This window comes from Mobula birostris, chromosome 5 (genome assembly GCF_030028105.1).
Source record: "Mobula birostris isolate sMobBir1 chromosome 5, sMobBir1.hap1, whole genome shotgun sequence".
Lineage (NCBI taxonomy): Eukaryota > Metazoa > Chordata > Chondrichthyes > Myliobatiformes > Myliobatidae > Mobula > Mobula birostris.
In genome coordinates, this window is record NC_092374.1 from 133807623 (window position 1) to 133829940 (window position 22318).

A 22318-nucleotide genomic window follows, 5' to 3' on the forward strand; every position below is an offset into this window, starting at 1 on the left:
CGCTGACTCACCCGATTGGGGTAGGTGGCAAGTCCCTGGGTTGGAGGGTATCTGCCCCAGGTGAGGCAAGTCTCTGGGTTGGAGGGTATCTGCCCCAGGTGAGGCAAGTTTTCAGGAGCACCAGGGGGAGGGGAGAGGGAGACAGATCCAGCCTTCAGATCAAGGTGCAGCTGCCAATAGTGGAACGATGAAGGTTGGGGATCCATAACAGTCAGAGATGAAAGGGCCCAGAATTCTGCTTGTAGGGCTTGTCCAATGAAAACAAGAGCAAGGTCTGGGGGGTGGTGAGAGAACGAAGAGGGAAGTGAATGCAAAGGTGAGAATTTTGTTACTAAGATAGTATCAGAACAGAATCCAACTGAGAGTGATGACCTGACCAGGAGTCTGGTGGGAAAGGTGGATTAGCCATATGCAGCTAAGTTTAGAGGTTGCAACTGAAAACTACACCAAACAGCCAGAACTTCTTTCCAGTGGGATGAAAGTACATTTTTATTGTAAGAGCAAAAATAAAAAGCACACTGTATAAATGTACAAAAGACTATTTAAACTACAAATCACATTTACTTTTACCAATGTTGTGCCCTTCGTACTTGTCTATACAAAAACTAATCATGAAGGTGAAACAGAACGTGCATTTTAAAATCAAAAAATAAATTACAGCTGAAGGACTAGTGAAAATTGCACTTGAACAATAAAGTTCTAGAACTATAAATTAACAGCAAATCCTATCTGGAGACAGTGGTCCTACCTTGTGCATTGGCTACTAAACGTATACGTGCTTCTTAGAAATTTGCTACTTCAATCTCAAGGGTATTAATACAAGAACCACCCAGCACATAAAGTGATCATCTAGTATGAGTCAGATTTAGGGGTATTTGTTGGCCACTTATTCAATGTAAGCAGGCATCGAAGGTAAGATTGTTCAACTGGCAACCCAGTGACCAGGAACATCGTTTTTGTGCTCCAAAATCCAGATTGTTAATTTGTCACAAAACTTACTGTGCTGTTTTCAAATGGTATACACTCAGTGGGCTGGGAAGCCTCTCTCTGTGTTGTGCATTTTTTGTGACACATTGCATTTATAAGACCATAAGACATAGGAGCAGAATTAGGTCATTTGGCCCATCGAGTCATTTCATCATGGCTGATCCATTTGTGTCAATGATTTAAAAAATGTGATGCATTTTCTTCAGTAACAATGCCAATTACATTATCTCCATTTCCTCTCCACAGATGCTGTCCAAACTTTGTAATTTTAACTCAACTTTCCACCACCTGTTGTATTTTTCATACCACTCCCCCCACCCCAGAAAATTGCTTTTGAAATTCCCTTCCAGCTTCTACTTTTAGCATTTTATCATCTTGTCAGAACAATGTGTTACGTTAAAATTTATCCTTAACCTTCATAGAATTTTGCAGTAAAACCCACCCCAGCTGAGGTCTTAGTGGGGGTGAAGTTGTGGCATGATTGCACGGAAGGTAAACGAGTGGATTAGTAACCAGAGTCTGGAAAATTATATAGAGATCAAGTCAAATCCCACCGCAATCACAGAGAAATTGAAATGCTAAATTTGGAATTAAAATTTGCTGATATCAATGATAATGAAACTACCAGATTTTATTTAGAGATAAAACACGAAACAGGCCCTTCTGACCCAATAAGCCATGCCACCGGCAACCTATTTTAACCCTTGCCTAACCATAGGAGAATTTTCGACTACTTAGCCTACTAACCGTTAAGTCTGTGGGCTGTGGGAGGAAACTGGATTATCTAGAGGAAACCCACGTGGTCATGGAGAGAATGTACATCCTCCTTGCAGTTGGCGCCCATATGGAACTCCGAACTCTGACGCCCTAAGCTCTAAAGGTGTCTTGCTAACCACCATGGCGTAGTGTAACGGTTAGGGGTTAAATTGCTAAATAAAGCTTTACAGAAGTGTTGTGGGGAACTGTTCGTCCTTACCCGGTCTTGTGGAATTATATCCCCACAGTGTACTCTATTCAAGTTCCACTGTTCAATGGTCAATTGGAGATGTAAAATAAGTTCATGCTTTGCCAGTGTCATGTGCTACCATGAACAAATTTAAATAAATAAACTCAGAAAATTAAACCTAGGCCCCTCCTTCACTACCTGGGTCAATAGTGTGAGCAACACACCCAAAATGCTGGAGGAACTCAGCAAGTCAAGCAGCATCAATGGAGGGAAACGAAAGAGTCAATGTTTTGGTCCGAAGCCTTTCCTCAGGGCTGGAAAGCCAGCTGAATAGTCTGAGGGTGATGTTAACTGGCTGGGGCATTTTTCCAACCATTTGCTGTGGATGTGAAGAGTACTACAAAGTGCAAGTGTTGCCTTAGGTACTTTGGGCATCATTTTTCAGGGCTTGAACCTCATGCTTCCTGGACCTGTGGAATCAGATGTATATCGCCAGTGAGTATTGCTGAGAGGAAAGAAACAGCTTCACCCTGGTATGTTCTTCACAAAAGCATGACATATCACAAAGTCTCCTTTTCGCTAGAGAAAATTCAAGTGTAGACGGACAGGCTAAAGGGAGATTGGACGGATCCTTACAGAACTGAGCATTTATGACTATGAGAAGAGGCTAACTAGGCATTGGTCAGACCACTCTTGGAGTAATGTGAGCAGTTTTAGGCATTGGAGAGGTTCACAAGGATGATTCCGGGAATAAAAGAGTTAACGTATGAGGAACATTTGCTGGCTCTGGGCTTGTACTCACTGGAGTTTAGAAGAATAGGGGGTGCAGGGAGATGTGGAATCTCACTGAAACTGATCAAATATTGAAAGCCCTAGACAGAGTGGATATGGAGAGGATGTTTTCTATAATGATTGAGTCTAGGACCCAAGGGCACAGTCTCACAATAGAGGGGTGTCCTTTCAGAACAGAGATGAAGAGGAATCTCTTTAGCCAGAGAGTGATGAATCTGTGGAATTAGCTGCCAAAGGCAAGTGTGGAGGCCAAGTCTTTATGTAAATTTAAGGCAGAGATTGATAGATTCTTGATTGGTCAGGGCATGAAGGGATATGGGGAGAAGGTAGGAGATTGGCGCTGGCAGAAAAAATGGATCAGCCATGATGAAATGGCGGAGCAGACTCAATGGGCCAAATGGCCTAATTCTGCGCCTATAGCTTATGGTCCTTTGGTCTTATCTAATCAGCTTCTCCATACCCCATGGATTTGGGAAGAGATACTTCTGTTCTTTCAAAACTTTCAAGCACCTCTAACAAACGGTCAAACATTACAAATGTATACGTTACATGACAGCAGGATACAAAAGAAGAGAATTGTGCTGGTTAAGATTTTTGTTTCAACAGCGCAAACAATTGGGTGCGTAGATTAAAGTCTCCAATAATCAATCTTGTTTATAAAGAATAAGGAGAAATAAAGGAACACTGGCACAGTGGGTCATCCAAACTTTTCGGTGGTTTGCACTGTGAGCTGGTCAGGAGTTGGGTGTGGAGGAAAACATGCCAGTCACTTTACATCACCATCTCACAATAGCAATGCGAAGAATAAACATCCATCCATTGGGTTTTTATAGGCAGAGGGAGGAGTGCAGGACAACTGGCAGGAGAACTATTAATGTATGGAGAGGTACACAAGCAAATGAGACTAACTCAGATGGGCATTTTGGTTAGCATGGATGTTGGGTCGAATGGATGTTACTCACTGATTCTGTGAACATATTGAGGTCCACAAAGCTTAGTCAAAAGAGGTTGATGCCATTGCCATCTATCATGGGAATTCAACCCAAATTGCCGGTGGAATGTTATATTGGCAGAACACACAGCTCTCTTATTCAATTTGGATGAAGCTGCACAGCCATACCTACGGTACAATGCCTGATGACAAACAGTGAAGCAGCAGAGCTTGCAGCCGCTGTGAGTGTGTTCCACTGGTTGCAGAGAAATACTGCAAGCCTGGGAATTAGAATGAGCAATGAGTAGGAGGTGCCAAGCGAGACATCCTCTCCCCATTATCACCCACCACTAATACTCAGCAACAGTCTGAACCTGGACACACTGGGAGGGGAAGAAATGTATCAATTAGCACGAAGCTGACCCTATGATTAAAAAGGAAAAACTGTGGCACCAGTGAGACAAGGTGATAATTAACATGGAGACATCTTCCCTGCCCGAGAATGGGAGGTGAAGTACAGTACAGTGTGTTCACGCCTTCCGGGATGAGACATAAAAGGCCAGTCACAGCAGGCAAATGAACTGCATGCCGAAATAGTACTTCCATGAATCCTTAAAGTGTGCACTAAGCCATTGCCTATTCAGACAGACATAATTGATCTAAGTGAGACAAAGATTTTCAGCAGTAGTCTTTGTCCCGCTGAACATCATAAGTTTGAGGCTGAAAAACAGGCCTGTACACTCACTGCATGCTGTGTTAACTCAAGTTGAGATTTGCTCGCTCTCCCCTACCTTCTGCTGCCAAGTGAAGGAACCATCGAGCAGGAAGTGAGCTCAGCACAACTAGGAGTACAGCTGTTTACCAGCTCCACACATCCCCGTTCAATCACACTCAGATGCTCTGGTGTTCGGCCACACCGCAGATTCATGGGTTAATTGCCTGCTGTGAATTGCCCCAGCGTGCCAGTGAACAGTGGGTGGGAAGGTGAGGAGAAAGCAATTGGAATACCATTAAGTAATGGTTAGTGCAGACTTGACAGGCCCTGTTTATGTAGCTTAATCATTTATGATATCAATGAAGTATCAACGCTTTATACCAATGATATGAATGAGAAAGCAATCGGGAGCATTCTCCTGGATAGCTGAGAATGGACAGTAGCCTGCAAGACAAATTAAGACATCCCTTCCAGTTAAAACAACTCCAAGCCTTCAGAAAATGGTGAAGAGATAATCCTTCCCATGGCAAGAGAGTTTGTATTAAAACTGGTCACTGCAGTTTTGATACAAACCACCACCAAATGCACATTACAGACTTTCGGAAAGGTAGGGCTTGGGATAAGGGGAGAGAGGGAAAACACAGAGCTTATGGAGACCACAAGGGATTAAAAAAAAAATTGGATGTGGAATTAGTCCAAAAGATGTCCTAAAAATACAAATGTTACAGGTTGAACCTTGCAGTCAGAGCAAGCATTTTTTTTTAAAAGTCTTTTTCACAAACCATGTTGACCACTTTCAGACATCAAAAAGGATCCCAGGTGGGAACTATATGCCTCTTTCAGATACCTTCCCAGGGTGGCCCATACACTCATTTACCCCAAATGACTTGAATTGATGAAGAAGCGATTCTCAAATATTTCATTCTTTTAAAAAAAAGTCTCAAGCCCTTTGAAAAGGACCCTATCCAACAGCATCAATGCATAGAGTCATTAAAATCACTTTGCCGGAGACTTGAAGAGAATCAGTGTAATTCTGTGGTGGGGGTCACCTTTCCATTTATGACAGCCTTCAGTTCAATACCGATGATCTGTACTTGGAGGCAGAATATTTAAATCAGGGGTTCCCAGTCTGGGGTCCATGGATTCCTTGCTTAATGCTATTGGGCATGGCATAAAAAAGGTTGGGAACCTCTGATCTAGAGAGTAGAGTGCCCCAATAACTTGACATGTGGAAGTGTTCACTGTTCTCAAGTTTTCAAAGTGATGATCTAGCCTTCCACTGGTCCCAGTGGGGATTCATATCAACAGATTAATGCAGGTTGAAGAATTGCAGCCGAGATGTTGTGAGATGTTTTTTCTCCTCCACTTCCCCCAGGTTCATCTCTCTGCCGGCAGCCTGTGATTATCCATCAGTGTCAGTAGCTCCTTTGCAGGATCAGTAGTCAACACAAACTTATCTCCAACAGAATTTCTATTGTTCCTCTTGAGATCAAGTGGTTGCGGTTCTTCCCGTTTTAATGGACATCTGCTTCTCCAGTAGTCAATTCATCGACAGCTTCTCGGAAGTGACGTTCTCCATCACAGAAATTAAGGTCCACTGTTTTTAAGGTCGACGAGGGCTCATAGAGTAAGACCCTACCTGGAGAATGACTGGTCCATCTACTGTTGAGAAGAAGGGAGCTGGAATCTTGTACAAAAGGAGGATCTCAACGTTGCTAGGTTACTCCCCGTGCAGCATCACGCGGCATGCAGGAAGCTGTTGGCTGCTACGTCCATTTCCAAAACAGGTGAAAGGTAATCCTCTCACAACTCCGTTGTCAACAGCCCCTTCAGCTTCGGTGTCCTCACCATATCCTTCGTGGAGGCGCTGCAGGAGATAAACAATAAACATCACAGTGGCCTTTAACTGGCTCAATGAGGCCATTTGGAAATGCTGGAGGAGATCATAGAGTACAGAGCAGTACAGGCCCTTCTGCCCAGGATGTTGTGCTGACCTTTTTAAACATACTCAAAGGCCAATCTAACCCTTCCCTCCCATATACAGTTCCGTGCAAAAATCCTAGGCAGGTGCCCAAGACCTTGCACAGTCCTGTAGTAATTTTATGTATTGCACTGTACTGCTGCAGAAAAAAAAAATCATGACATATGTGAGTGAAAATAAACCTAATTCTGATACGGGTCTCTGTTGTGGACTGAGAGTGGGAAGGGGGCAGGGAGAGGGGAATCATGGTTGGGAAAAGGAGGAGGAAGAGGGGAGGGAGTGGGAAGCACCAGAGAGACATTCTGTAATGGTCAATAAACCAATTGCTATATATATATCTCTACGACATTGCACGGTATTGTAGCCCTCCATTGTTTCTTTCAGCATCTAAGGGCTGCATCTGAGCTCAGTGCCACAGCATCCTCAACTCCCTGACTAAAACAGATTTCCTCTTTAACACACTCACACTCACATCCTGAGACTCCAAGGCCCTAGCCATCCATCCATTACCTTTCCGTTCTTCAATGTCTGTGTACTGATTCCATTAGCTCACTGTTACTCATCTTATTGCCCAGGTAATTATAGCTGGTTCTCAATTCAACAGATCATAAAGAAAACTAACATATAATGAACCACACCTATTCATTCCCTCAACTCACTTTAACACACCTCGTCAAATGAAACGAACACTGAGACTACAACGCTGTCACGTCAGCAGAACGTTAATCCCTGTCTCTCACGCTCTCAGACATTGCACTTGCCAGGCTGCTTTATACAAATTCACGACATTGACCGGGATTGTTGCAGACGAAGGACCTGAAGCATTGTTGAGGATCCCTGTCCTCAATAATCTCCCTGACCCACTACCGTCACTACCCACTACCACCTCAGAAGGCAATGGAGGCCAATTCTCTGGATTCTTTCAAAAAAGAGTCAGATTGAGCTCTTAAAGATAGTGGAGTGAAGGGATATGGGGAGAAGGCAGGAAAAGGGTACTGATTGTGGATGATCAGCCATGATCACAGTGAATGGTGGTGCTGGCTCGAGGGGCTGAATGGCCTGCTCCTGCACCTATTGTCTATTGTCACGAAGGAGGTACAGGAACACCAGGAGTAGGACTGCCAGACTGGGTAACAGTTTCTCCCCTCAAACTGAGACTAATGCCACCATCAAGGTCTCATTACGACGACTGCGAGCTGTTTACTGTTTAGCTGTGCTGAGCACTACATCCATAATGAATTATATTTTATTACCTTATTTATGGAAACATTTTGGTTTACTATGTGCTGTGCGTGATATATGTTTTGTGGGTGCATTGTGGCCGGAGGAATGTTGTTTCCTTTGATTGTATACATGTATAGTGAGGTGACAATGAACTTGAACTTCAACTCAGCGTCACAGTTCTGGGAATTGATATAAATTCAGCACCAAAGTGAGGAACACTGAGACCCTGAAGCCAAAAACCAATGAAGCAATAAAACTACATAATACAATGCATAACTTTAGCTGGAATCAAACAAGAGAAAGTCTGCAGATGCTGGAATCCAGAGCAACACACTCAAAATGCTGGAGGAACTCAGCAGGCCTGGCAGCATCTATGAAAAAGAGTACAGTCGACGTTTCGGGCTGGGAAAAAAGATGAGGAGTCAGAGTTAGAAGGTGGGGGGAGCAGAGGAAGAAGCACAAGATGATAGGTGAAACTGGGAGGGGGAGGGGTGACGTGAAGAGTTGGGAGGTTGATTGGTGAAAGAGCTAAAGGGCTAAAGAAGGGGGAGTCTGATAGGAAAGGACAGAAGGCCATGGAAGAAAGGGAAGGGGAGGAGCACCTGAGAGAGGCAATGGGCAGGCAAGGAGATAAGATGAGAGAGGGAAATGGGAATGGAGAATGAAGGGAGGGGCGCATTACCAGAAGTTTGAGAAATTGTTGTTCAGGCCATCAGGCTGGGCGCCACCCAGATGGAATATAAGGTGTTGCTCCTCCAACCTGAGTGTGGCCTCATCGTGACAGTAGAGGAGGCCGTGGACTGACATGTCGGAATGGGAATGGGAAGTGGAATAAAAATGGGTAACCACTGGGAGATCCCACTTCTTCTGGCAGTCAGAGCGCAGGGTTTCAGTGAAGTGGTCACCCAATCTATGTCAGTCTCACCGATATACAGGAGGCCACACTGGGAGCACCGGCTACAGCAGATGACCTCAACAGACTCACAGGTGAAGTGTCGCCTCACCTGGGAGGACTGTTTGGGGCCCTGAATGGTAGTAAGGGAGGTGTAGGGGCAGGTGTAGCACTTGTTCCACTTGCAAGGATAAGTGCCGGGGGGAGATGAATGGACAAGGGAGTTGCGTAGGGAACGATCCCTGCGGAAAGCAGGAAGTGGGGGGGGGGAGGGAAAGATGTGATTTGTGGTGGGATTCCATTGGACCTGAATTTGTGTAAAATGTATTTCTTTGACTTAAAAAATATTAAGTTTATTTGGACCACACAATATCAGCAAGACCAAAAGTTGACCATGACCTTCAGAAAGGGGAAGCTGGGAGACCACACACCGGTTTCAAGTTCCTGGGAGTCAACATCTGAGAGGACGTATCTTGGGCCCAACACATTAATGCAATCATGAAAATGGCATGTCAGCAGCTCAGGAGTTTGAAGAGATTCAGGATGTCACTATAGACTCTAACAAATTTCTAGAGCTGTAGGGTGGTCAGCATCACCACTTGGTCTGGAAGCTCACAGTCACAGCATCACAAAAGGCCGCAGAGAGCTGCGGACTCAACCAGCCCCATCACATGCAAAAGCCTTCCCCCCCCCACCCCCACCACTGAGGATATCTTCATGAGGCAGTGCCTCAAGAAAGTGGCATCGGTCCCGAGAAACCCTCATTCTCTGGGACATGCCCTCCTTGTTGCTATCCTTGCGGAGGAGCTACAGGAGCCCAAAGACCCACATATAGTGATTCAGAAACACTTCTTCCCCTCCACTGTATAAGATTTCTGAATGGTCCATCAACACCACCTCGTTATTCCTTACTTTGCACTATTTTTTTGTTTGTAACCTTTAGTAATATGTCTTTACGCTGCATTGCTACTACAAAACAACAAATTCACATCTACAGTACCATGCAAAAGTCTTAGGGACATATATACCATATGCAGTTAGGATGCCTGCACTATACTGTACTTGACATGGAGCGGAGAACAAGTTTGTAAATCTGGCAAGAGCAAAGGATGTTTGGAATGGCGAGGGCTAAGCACCATGGGAGGGACGTGGGGCAGGTGGCAGAGGAGTGCCAGGGGTGGGCAGGGGGGAGGGTGGTGTGGATGCAGACACCCCCAGCCCTGAGACACCATGCTAGATCATTTGATTCCAAACCATTGGTTGATTGATCACTACAGAATATCTCTCTGGTGCTTCCCACTCCTTCCCCTCTTGGTCCACAATACAGACCCATATCAGAACCAGGTTTGTCATTGCTCCCATATGAAATGAAATGTGTTTTTTAATGTGGCAGCAGTACAGTGCGCTATATAAAATTACTACAGCAGTGTGCGAAGGTTTAGGACTTTTGCACAGTACTTGTATGTATGTGATAATGAATCTGTTTCTGATTTTAGAAAGTTGAGATACTCTAGAAAAGGACTGAAACAATCTTTTGATTTGTCTGAAGCAGTATAAGCGAACAACTGCGATGTTACAAGGAATTGACAGCTTCAACAATGAATAATCAAGCAGAGCACTAAAGTTCTCATTGAATGATGCAACTGCACAGTTCTAGTGATTCAGCTCTCTCTTGCTTAACACACCAGTGGCAGAGATTACCAGCAAAGCTTTACCTGATGGATGATGTTGAGCCTTTGGTAACTGGGGCTGCAGTAGAAGATGGTTTGGGTAAGAGTGGAGAGCCAACAACTGCTTGTACTGCTTTCGGGGCGGCTGAGGCTTCACGATTGAAAACTCCATTTGCAATGACCCCTCCCTGTATTAAATACAATAAATTAAATAAACTCAAGAACCAGCTCAATATTTCTTCCAAGAAATTGACATGAAATTTGAAATTTAACGAAAATTGGGTTAGACAGAAATATCTAAAAACAATTGATGAAACCCATTTAGAACTTCTCTGATGAATACTTGGACGAGACCAGTCGCAGTGCTCAAATGACTTGACATCATCCATGGGGAATCCTGCAGAGTTGGCACCCCATTCAGCATCTTAAACATTCTCCCACTCCAACGCTAGTGCACTGTGGCACCAGAATGCAGTGTCCACATGACAATTAGTTGCTTGAAATTACTCCAATTACACTGCCCAAAAAGTAGGATCTCCACCACCCAGGAGGGCACAGCTGGGATCAGTGAATGTCAGGTGTGACCCTTACTCAGAAATGCAACACCAGTCCTTCATTATTACCGGTCAAAACATGGAAGTTCCTGCTGGGAGGACCTTAGCAAAGGCAATGACCATATCCTGGCGATATCCGAAGAGCAGAATGAATGAAGAAAAAGAACCACATGCACCTACCGGCGGGCTGGGATCCGTGAAGTCGATCAGATTTTCACTCAGAGCTGAGAGTAGATTGTCCAGGTCCTCAGCAACGTCCTGCTGACACAACATAAAAAAACTTCGGGGTCAAGTGCGGAGGGGTAAACCAGTGGAACTTGGGCCCCAGCATACTGTGGTCGACGCAGGGGCCTCTCGGTCACATTTCTGACACACTGGGAGGGGAGGAGGCAAGGTGCTTCCCCTCATCCCCAGTGGTAGCTGCCAAAGATGCTGAACCATGCTGGAGAGGGAAAACTGTCCCAAGCCATGACTTGCATATGTCTTAATAATTTAGAGAGACAGCACAGTAACAGGCCCCTCTGGCCCACAACCTGCGCCTTCAACTAACACCCAAGTGACTTATTAACCTACTAACTGGTACATCCTTGGAATGCGGGAGAAAACCAGAGCACCCAGAGGAAACCCACACAGTTTGGGGAGAACGTACAAACTCCTTTCATCGAGTGACAAGAATCGAACCCGGGTCACTGGCACAGTCATAGTGTTACGCTAACCCTTACACTACTGTACCACACACATTCTGGAGCCGTGACAGCAACGGGTCTAGAAGCAAATGATCCAACTGCACGATTCGTGTCAGAGGAATGGAAATATAACAGGAAAGATGCTAGTTAAACTGAAGGAAGCAGTTAACCGTGAGCCTCAGTTTTCAGCTACATGCACTTCTACACCTCCCCTGTATCACCAGACACTTCTGTCATCTGTTGACTTCACTTCCAATATTCAGCTGGTACACAAGTTATTGGTTTATTAATATACCAAGATACAGTGAATATTTTGTCCTACATAATTGATGGTAAAAGATTAGCTGTATTTGTCACAAACACACTGAAACAGACAGATACAAGCAGGACAACACTTGTGGGCTATCTCCAGGACATTGTGGGCTGTGTTGGTCGTTGACACAAATGAAACCTTTCACTGTATGCTGTGATGTTGAGGTGACAAATAAATCTAATCTTTTTTTCTATCATCGTTAAAACTTTGGTGCCCTATTTTAGGAAGGGATATGGAGACTGGAGAGGTTGCAGAAGAGGCTTACCAGGATGTTGCCTAGATTAGTTCAAAGTTCAAAGCAGATTGAATGTAAAAGAACATATACATCACCATATACTACCCTGAGATTCATAAAGGGAATGTATTATAAAGGAGAAATTGGACAAACTTGAGTTGCTTTCTCTGGAGCAGTGGAGACTGAGGGGAGGTTGATAAAATTAGGAGTGGCATAGATAGATGTTTATATAACACCTTAGAATATCTCTAACTGCTTCAAAACATAAGGAACAATTCTCTTTTGATGCTGCCAACCAGTCAAATAACAACAGTCTGAACTGGGCTGAGGCGTCAGAATTCCAGGTAGTATTTTTGCCACATGCAATCATGGCAAGATTGTAAATATATTACATCATTCAACATTAATCTGCTACAGAAAATAAGTAACTCCAGATAGTCTAAATTTCTTCATTGGATATCACTGAAAAAAGAGAAGATCAGAAACAAGAAATTAAAAACAGTAGACTTGCGTTCAATACCTGAGACTCTGATGTTCAAGGCCTGAGATTGTGACATTCAAAACCTGAGATTGTGACGAGTTCAATGCTTGAGATTGTGACGAGGTCAATACCTGAGATTGTGACGTTCAATGCCTGAGATTGTGACGAGGTCAATGCCTGAGATTGTGACGTTCAATGCCTGAGATTGTGACGATTCAATGCCTGAGATTGTGACGTTCAATGCCTGAGATTGTGACGTTCAATGCCTGAGATTGTGACGTTCAATGCCTGAGATTGTGACGAGGTCAATGCCTGAGATTGTGACGAGGTCAATGCCTGAGATTGTGACGAGGTCAATGCCTGAGATTGTGACGTTCAATGCTTGAGATTGTGACGAGGTCAATGCCTGAGATTGTGACGAGGTCAATGCCTGAGATGGTGACATTCAATGCCTGAGATTGTGACGTTCAATGCCTGAGATTGTGACGTTCAATGCCTGAGATTGTGACGTTCAATGCCTGAGATTGTGACGTTCAATGCCTGAGATTGTGACGAGGTCAGTGCCTGAGATTGTGACGACGTTCAATGCCTGAGATTGTGACGAGGTCAGTGCCTGAGATGGTGACGAGGTCAATGCCTGAGATTGTGACGAGGTCAATGCCTGAGATTGTGACGAGGTCAATGCCTGAGATGGTGACGAGGTCAATGCCTGAGATGGTGACGAGGTCAATGCCTGAGATGGTGACGAGGTCAATGCCTGAGATTGTGACGTTTAATGCCTGAGATTGTGACGAGGTCAGTGCCTGAGATTGTGACGTTCAATGCCTGAGATGGTGACGAGCTCAACGCCTGGGATCGTGACGAGCTCAATGCCTGGGATCGTGTCGAGCTCAACGCCTGGGATCGTGTCGAGCTCAACGCCTGGGATCGTGTCGAGCTCAACGCCTGGGATCGTGTCGAGCTCAACGCCTGGGATCGTGACGAGTTCAACGCCTGGGATCGTGTCGAGCTCAACGCCTGGGATCGTGTCGAGCTCAACGCATGGGATCGTGTCGAGCTCAACGCCTGGGATCGTGTCGAGCTCAACGCATGGGATCGTGACGAGTTCAACGCCTGGGATCGTGACGAGCTCAACGCCTGGGATCGTGTCGAGCTCAACGCCTGAGATCGTGACGAGTTCAACGCCTGGGATCGTGACGAGCTCAACGCCTGGGATCGTGTCGAGTTCAACGGCTGAGATCGTGACGAGTTCAACGCCTGGGATCGTGACGAGCTCAACGCCTGAGATGATGACGTTCAATGCCGGAGATCGTAACGTTCAAAGCCCGGGATTGTGACGAGTTCAAAGCCCGGGATTGTGACGAGTTCAAAGCCCGGGATTGTGACGAGTTCAAAGCCTGGGATTGTGACGTTCAATGCCTGAGATTGTGTTGAGTTGTAAAACTAGTTGAATTTTAATACCTTTTCCAGCGAGACCTGAAATCCTACTTTCAGCAAGTACATTTCAGGAATGTGGGATATGCAGGCATGTGTTTAATATAGATGGTTATGTTTCTAATGTACAGTACAGTGGGTTCTTGGGATCAAGGTGCATAGTTTCCTGAAAGTGGTTGCACAAATAGAGCATGGCAGAATCCCCATTCTCACAACTTTTAACTGCAGCAACATCGAGAGTGTCCTATCAACCTCCATCATTGAAGCTGCAAGCCAATGGATCAGAAGACAGTAAAAACTGCCAAGAGGATCACTAGGGTATTCCTCTCCTCTATTTGTGACATATACTGGGAGTGTTGCGTATGAAGGGCCCAAAGTATTGTTCGGGATCCCTACCACCTACCCCAAAATCTCTTTGACCCACTACTGTTAGGATGGAGGGACAGGAGCACCAGGACAAGGACTTCCAGACTGGGTAACAGCTTCTTCACCCAGACTGTGAGAATAATGAACACCTTGCCATCACTGAGGTCTCACCACTAGGAGAGCCAGCAGTTTACCATTTACTGTGGTATTTGCTTTTTAATGTTTACCTACATGCACTTCTGAATTACATTTCATTAACTTATTTGTGGTAATATTTTCTTTTAAATGCTGTGTGTAATACATGTTTTCTGGCTGCACGGTGGTCTGGAGGGAACACTGTTTCACTTCGTTTTTTTTATATATATATATATATATATATATATATATATATATACACACACACATACACGTTTGAACTTGATAAACAGAAGAGATGCTGGAAATCTTAAGCAACACCCACACAAAATGCTGAAAGAACTCAGCAAGTCAGGCAGCATCTATGGAGAGAAATCACCGTTTTGGACCGAGACCCTTTATCAACATAAGGCGGCACATGGTATGCTTGTATTGTTAGTCCAGGCAAGTACGTTCAAGTTTCAGGAGGTTATGTTGCGGTTTCATTAAACTCTGGTGAGAACCCATCTGGAATATTGCATTCAGTTCTGGTCCCCCCATTATAGGACGGATTTTGTGGCTTTGCAAAGGGTGCGGATTCGGTTTACCAGGACGCTTCCTGGATTCGAAGGCATGTATGACAAGGAGAGATTGAACAAGCTGGGATTGCTTTCTATGGAGCAGCAGATACTGAGGGGAGATCTGATAGAAGTTAATTAACAATTTGAGAGGCATAGACAGACAGCCATTACCTTTTTCCCCCCCGAGGCTGTAATGTCTAATACTAGAGGGAATGCAGTTAAGCTGAAAAGGGGAGTTTAACAGAGATGTGCGGCCAAGTTTTGTTTTCACGTGTAGAATAGCACGTGCCCAGAAAGCCCTGCCTAGGGTGGTGGTGGAGGCAGATATGGACCAAGTGCAGATAGATTAGTTTAATTTAATACCACAAAAGGCAGGCTTTCACGGTAGCCATCCATTTTAATTTTACTTCCCATTCCAACATGTTGGTCCACGGCCTCCACTACTGCCACAATGATACCACACTTGGGTTGAAAGAGCAATCCCTTATATTCCGTTTGGTTTGCATGAACATCAATTAATCTAACTTTTGGCAATTTCTCCCCCCTCTCCTCTCTTTTGCCATTTCCCAATCTGCTTCCCCTCTTACCCCATCTCTCCTCCCCACCTGCCCATCACATCCCTCTGGCTCCCTGCCTCCTTCCCTTTCTCCCATGGTCCACTCTCCTATCAGATTCCTCCTTCTTCAGCCCTTTACCTTTTCTACCAATCATCTCCCACCTCCTTACTCAATAACCCTTCCCCACCCATCTTCTCCCTCACCTACTCTCACCCATCACCTTCTAACTTGCATTCCTTTCCTTCTCCCTACCTCATTACTCCCACTTCTTCTCCATCCTTTCCAGTTCCGATGAAGGGTCTCGACACAAAACAATGGCTGGTCATTCCCCTCCACTGAAGCTGTCTGACCTGCAGAGTTCCTCCAGCATTTTGTGTGAATTGATTGGATAGAAATGTACAAGATTATGAGAGGCCTAGATAGAGTGGAGAGCCAACATCCCTTTTCCCCAAGGTGTCAATGGCCAATACCTGAGGAATTCCTTTTAAGGTGAGTGTTGGAAACTTTAAGGTAATGTCAGAAGTTGTTCTTTTAAGGCAGAGAGTGGTAAGTGCCTGTAATACACTGCTGGGTTGGAGGCAGATACACTGGGGACATTTAGGAGTCTCTTACACAGGCACATGGATGGCAGAAAGGTGGAGGTTATGGGCTGACGGACCCATACTGTGCTCTACTGTTCTTTGTTTGATCTCAGAGAGAGGAAGTTGAGAGAGAGAGAGTAGGTTACATAAAAATGGAGAATTCAGTGTTCATGCCATGGCTTAATAGACAAGCCAGGAAGAATGAGAGATGCTGGTTTTCTTGTTTGGGTTCAGCCTCACACCATCACTGGAAGAAGCCGAGGACAGGCAGGTCATTCTGGGAGTGGGGAAGGGCTTTAAAATGGCCAGTGCTCAACAAAACATTCAATTTTTACACAAAGCATTGCTGCCACAAAACAACAAACTTCACGATCTACAGTTGATAGAAAAATGTTTGTGAACTCTTTGCAATTACCTGGCTTTCTGCATTAATTACTCATAAAATATGGTCTGATCTTCTTCGAAGTCACAATAATACACAAGCACAACCTGCCTAAAAGAATAACACACCAACGATTGTACTTTTCATGTCTTTATTGAACAAATGTTTAATCATTCACGGTCCTGGCTGGAAAAAGCACGAAACCCCTTGTATTTAAAAACTAGTAGAGCCTCTTTTAGCAGTAATAACCTTCACCAAATGTTTCCTGTAGCTGCTGATCAGACTTTTACAACACTGAGGATGAATTTTAGGCCAATTCTCCATAGAAGAATGTTACAGTTCATCAACATTTCCAGGACACTTTGCATGAACAAGCCTTTTCAGGCCATGCCACAGCATCTCAAGTGAGTTAAGATCTAGACTGCTTTGGCCATTCCAAAACACACATTTTCTTCTTCTTAAACCATTTTGTTGTTGATTTACTCGTGTGTTTTGGATCATTGTTGTGTCACATTACCCAGCTTCTATTAAGCATCAGGTTATGGATCACTACCCTGACATTCTCCTGTAAAATGCCTTGATATAATTTTGAAGTTATTGTTCCCTCAATGATTGCAAGCTGCCCAGGCCCTGAGGCGGCAAAGCAGCCCCAAACCATGATGCTCCTTCCACCTTTTTTCACAGTTTGCATGAGGTTTTGGTGTTGATTTGCAGTGCTTTTTTCCCTCCAAATATAGTGGTATGCATTTCTGACAAAAAGTTCAACTTTTGTCTCATCTGCCCACAGGAAATTGTTCCAGAAACAGTGTGGAACATCCAGGTTATCTTTTGCAAACTCGAAACATGCAGCAATGTTTTTATTTTTGCAGAGCAGTGGTTTCCTCCCTGGTGTCCTTCCATGAACACCATTCTTGTTCAGTGTCTTTCTCATCCTGAACACATGAACAGAGACTTTAGCAAGTTCTAGAAATTTCTGCAGGTCTTTTGCTGTTACCCTCGAATTATTTTTGACCTCCTTTAGTACTGCACTTTGTGCTCTTGGTATGATCTTTGCAGAATGCCCATTCCTAGGGAGAAAAGCAACAGTACTGAGTTTCCTCCATTTGTAGACAATTTCTCTCACTGTAGTAATCTGCATGATCAAACTATGTCCGAAGAAAATCCACCACTCCAAACAAACTGGAAAACTTGCATCAACACAACAGAGATGAAGCAGTCAGAAAAGGTTGACCAGGTTGCCAAGTCAGTACAGGGTGCTATGACTACCTCCTCACAAGGAGATGCTGCAACAGAACAATGGTCATACGTTCATGACACCATCCACGAATCAGCACTCTCTATCTTTGGAAGAAAGACCACAAAGAGCAGTGACTGGTTTGAGGCAAAGTCCAACATCATTACTCCTGTCATCGAAGCCAAGCGTGCAGCTCTCACAGAGTATAAGCATTCACCATCTGACCAAACACTCCAGGCACTTCGATCTGCTAGAAGCAAAGTGCAACAGACTGCAATGCAGTGCGCAAATGAGTTCTGGCTCCAGCTCAGTGAGGACAGTCAGACAGCAGCTGTAACAGGCAACATCAGATCCATGTATGATGGCATCAGGAAGGCCCTTGGCCTATCGCAGAGCAAGACAGCATCCCTGAAGACATCCAGCAGTGAAATAATCACCGATAAAAGCAAGCAGATGGAACGCTGGGTAGAACACTACTCTGAGCTCTACTCAAGGTAAAATGTTGTTGTTAGCTCAGCCATTGATGCCATCAATTGTCTACTAGTCAAGGATGAACTTGACCCCAAACCAACCATTGAGGACCTCAGCAAAGCAATTGAAAGTCTAGCCCCAGGGAAAGCTCCTGGCAATGATGGGATTCCTCCAGACCTGATCAAACACTGCAAAAGCTCACTCCTCCAACCTTTACACAAGGTCCTCCGTCAGTGCTGGAAGGAAGGAGCCATACCACAGGATATGTGTGACTCCAAGATCGTCACTTTGTACAAGAACAAGGCTGATAGGAGAGACTGCAACAACTACAGGGGTATCTCCCTCCTGAGTACAGTCAGCAAAGTGTTTGCTCATGTAACTCCGGCATGTCTACAAACTCTGGCAGAACAGGTCTACCGAGTCCCAATGTGGTTTTCGCGCAAGGAGGTGAAATGTCGACATGATTTTCTCACTCCGTCAACTCCAAGAGAAGTGCAGAGAACAACAAAAATGTTGCTTTCACCAACTTGACCAAGGCACTCGACCTTGTCAGCAGGGATGGGCTCTTTCAGATTCTTCTCAAGATCGGCTGTCCCCCAAAACTCCAAAGTTATCATCAAGTCATTTCATGACGACATGAGGTCTACCGTTCAGTACGATGGCAGCTAATCAGAACCCTTCACTACTCGTAGTGGAGTCAAACAAGGATGCGTGTTGGCCCCAACATTATTCGGCATCATCATCTCGCTGCTATTGAAGCATGCGTTTGGGACGTTGACAGAAGGCATCTACATGCACACCAGGTCTGATGGGCTGCTGTTCAACCCTGCGCACCTGAGAGCAACAGCAAAGGTGCGAAAGATCTTAATACGTGACATGCTCTTTGCCGATGACGCTGCTATAACCTCGCACACCAAACAGCAACTACAAACTCTCATGGACCGCTTCTCTAAGGCATGCAAGGACTTCGGGCTTACCATCAGCCTAAAGAAAACAAATGTCCTTGCCCAGAATATAGTGGAGACACCAGTCATTACCATTGACAATTACGATCTAGAAGTGGTCCACGAGTTCACATACTTGGGGTCGACCATTAGTGACTCTCTCTCTCTCCCTCAATGCTGAAATCAACAGGCGTATCGGCAAAGCAGCATTGATCCTTGCTGAACTCTCTTCACAGGTCAGGGAGAATCCAAAACTCGCTACAAAGACCAAGACTACTGTGTACAATGCATGCGTTATCAGCACTCTCCTGTATGGTAGCGAGACTTGGACCATCTACTCCAAGCAGGAGAGGAAACACAATAGTTTTCACCTGTGCAGCCTTTGCTGCATCCTCGGTATCACCTGGAGAGACAATGTCCCAGACTCTGAGGTTCTCTTCCGTGCTGGATTTCCCACAATGTTCACGCTTTCAAGACAACGCAGACTGCGCTGGCTGGGCCATGTCCGTCGTAGGAAGGGTGGTAGATTGACAAAGGACATCCTCTATGAAGAACTAGCAACAGGCAAGAAGAACATTGGTAGACCCCAGCTTCGCTTCAAGGACCTCTGCAAGCGCGACATGAAAGCCTTAAAAATCAACACAGAGTGCTGGGACGATACAGCAGATGACCGCAACAAATGGCGAGGTACTCTTCAGCAACACCTAGAGCAAGGCGAAAGAGTGGTCCTGAGTCAGTTTGAAGAGCAGAGAGCTACACTGAGAGCACAGCAGACAGCGGGCAACAACTCCACAATGCCCTACACATGCAGCAACTGTGGCAGAGTCTGCCATTCCAGGATCGGCCTCAATAGCCACAGTCGACACTGCTCAACAAACCAGTGACTACCAGAGGCACAGTACCCGTGGTCGACCACCACCGACAGAGGCCACCACCATGGACTGATGAACACTCTGCTCTTTAGAAATGCTTTTGTTGCCTTTTCCAGCTTGATGCATCTCTACAATTCTTCACTGGTCCTCTGAAAGCTATTTTAATCGAGGCATGGTGCACAAAAACAGATCTTTCTTGAGAACAGCAGGCTCTGTCGGTAACCTGACTTTGTGTGTCTTTTATAGGGCCGGGCACCTCTACAACCCACACCTCCAAGCTCATCTCATTGATTGGAACATCTGACTCCAAATAGCTTTTGTAGAAAGCATTACCCCAGAAGTTCACAGACGTTTCTAAACCTAGACTGTGATTGTTTAATTGGTGTACTCAGTAATGACAACAAGAAGTACAATTGTGTGCGTGTTAATTAGTTTAGGCAGATTGTGTTTGTCTATTATTGTGACTTAGATGAAGATCAGACCACATTTTACGAGTAATTAATGCAGAAAACCTGGTAGTTGCTAAGGGTTCACAAACATCAAATTGATACAAGACAATTTGGTGACAGTACAGTGGCAAGACAGGTGAAGCTCCAGTGACCCTGGTCCAAACCTGGTTTCCTGTGCTATTTGTGCACACTTTGTGAAGTCTCCCAGTGACCGCATGGGTTTCCTCAAACATCCCAAGTACTTGTGGGTTAGAAGATCAACTCACCATCGTGAATTGTCTCTAGTGTGACAGTGAGTAGTAGAATTGAGGAGCGGATGATGATAGGATTGTTGGAAAAACACAATGGAATTAATGTGGGCAGCCTGATGGTCTCTGTACTCAGCTGGGTTGAAGGAATCATTTCCAGAGCTTAGGCTCAACGTTTACAAGTTGCTGATTTTGAAATACTGTAATTTCTGAACAGCTCCAGCAGACGGAGCCACTATGCCATGAGCTGAAGTTGATTGATCAGCATGCAGTTTCTTTGTGTTTTGTGCAGGCTTAGAGTTGTTTTTCATTAAAGAGGGTTCTTAAGATTAATCTCATCCCAAAAAAGCTACATACCTGAATTTATCTGATGACTGCACTGGGCTCTGGGAGCTCCAGGTCAAAATCGCCAACCTACACTCAAGACTTTCAAGAAAAAAAAAGGAGTGAGTGAAGTTTGAACATTCTCAAGGAATCGAGCAGACAGCTGGGGAATTTTTGTGGGGGTGTTCCTGATTTACTTTGCATACTCTGCTGAAGATTTCTTTGTGATTAACAAAAAGGGCTAGGAGACAGGCAGGGACTGCTGAAGTTGGTGGGGAATGTGAAAAAGCATCCAATCATTACAGCTGACCATACAATGTCAGGGACCTGTGGAATCCCAGCTGGATCCAACATAAACCTTTCAGATTTGGAAACCTTTCAGCCTCACTCCTCCACATCAGTTGCAAATACTGAACTCCTTTCTCAATAATACAGTAGGATTGTCTCCTAGATGCAGATGGCAATTTTTCCATAGCAGACACTTTCTGGGCAATTACAAAAGGAATCGGGATCAGATTTACTATCACCAGCATATGTTATGAAATTTGCAAAGTTTGTGGCAACAGAAAATGATAACAGAGAGAGAAAAAAACCGTGAATATATATAAAATAGCGAAATAAGTAGAGCAACAAATTAGAAATAAAAAAAGTAGTGAGCTAGTTTTCATGCGTTTAATGTCCATTCAGAAATTGGATAGCAGAGGGGAAGAAGCTGTACCTGAATCGCTGAGTGAGTGCCTTCAGGCTTCTGTACCTCCTTCCCAATGGTAGAAATGAGAACTAGGCAAGATCTGGGTGATGAGGGTACTTAATGATGGATGCTGCCTTTTTGAGGCATTGCTCCTTGAGGATGTTCTGGATACTATGGAGGTCAGTGCTCATGATGGAGCTGACTAAGTTTGCAACTCTCTGCAACTTATTTTGATCCTGTACCATGCTCCCCCTCCCATACCAGAATACCAGATGGTGGTACAACCAATTAGAATGCTCTCCACAGTATACCTGTAGAAATTTGCGAGTGTTTTAGGTGACATACCAAATCTCCTTAAACTTCTAATGACATACCAGAATTACAGCTGATGTCCTTATTCAGCAAAATAAATTAAAATTTGAACTGTTTTCTTTATACTGAGTTTGTTTACAACCTGCACTGGTTTGCTTCATGCATTGAACATAAAATATTAATGTTTCATAAGCTCGTACTGCCCTCGTGTGTTGAAGGAGGGAACTCCTCCAATGTCTTGGAGATTGGCAGGATTTTTGATGAATGTATACACACACATCCTTCCTTGTGTGCTGCTCTCTAGTGTTCACTCCGTGGAAGACAAGCTGGATCGCCTGCGGCTGACCCAAT

At 44.7% G+C, this 22318-nt stretch overlaps 2 protein-coding genes across 7 annotated transcripts in view; one reads left to right on the forward strand and one right to left on the reverse strand.

Annotated features, from left to right (window-relative positions):
- The window catches only part of klhdc3l (kelch domain containing 3-like), a 182605-nt gene that overhangs the window by 109023 nt on the left and 51264 nt on the right, over positions 1-22318 (forward strand). The window contains exon 10 of one of the 4 annotated variants that reach the window (XM_072258727.1): positions 15746-15769. The exons of the other annotated variants lie outside the window; for them this stretch is intronic. Coding sequence (XP_072114828.1) covers positions 15746-15754 — 9 coding nt within the window. The 3' untranslated portion in view covers positions 15755-15769. Of the gene's footprint in view, positions 1-15745; positions 15770-22318 lie in introns of those variants that run through there. 4 annotated transcript variants of the gene reach the window in all.
- The window catches only part of epb41l5 (erythrocyte membrane protein band 4.1 like 5), a 204997-nt gene continuing 183158 nt past the window's right edge, over positions 480-22318 (reverse strand). For 2 of the 3 annotated variants that reach the window (XM_072258719.1, XM_072258717.1), the window contains 3 exons: positions 10873-10950; positions 10184-10326; positions 480-6238 (listed from right to left, as the gene is read on the reverse strand). In XM_072258719.1, coding sequence (XP_072114820.1) covers positions 6175-6238; positions 10184-10326; positions 10873-10950 — 285 coding nt within the window. In that variant the 3' untranslated portion in view covers positions 480-6174. The remainder of the gene's footprint in view (positions 6239-10183; positions 10327-10872; positions 10951-22318) is intronic. The other variant, XM_072258718.1, reaches the window with a different exon arrangement.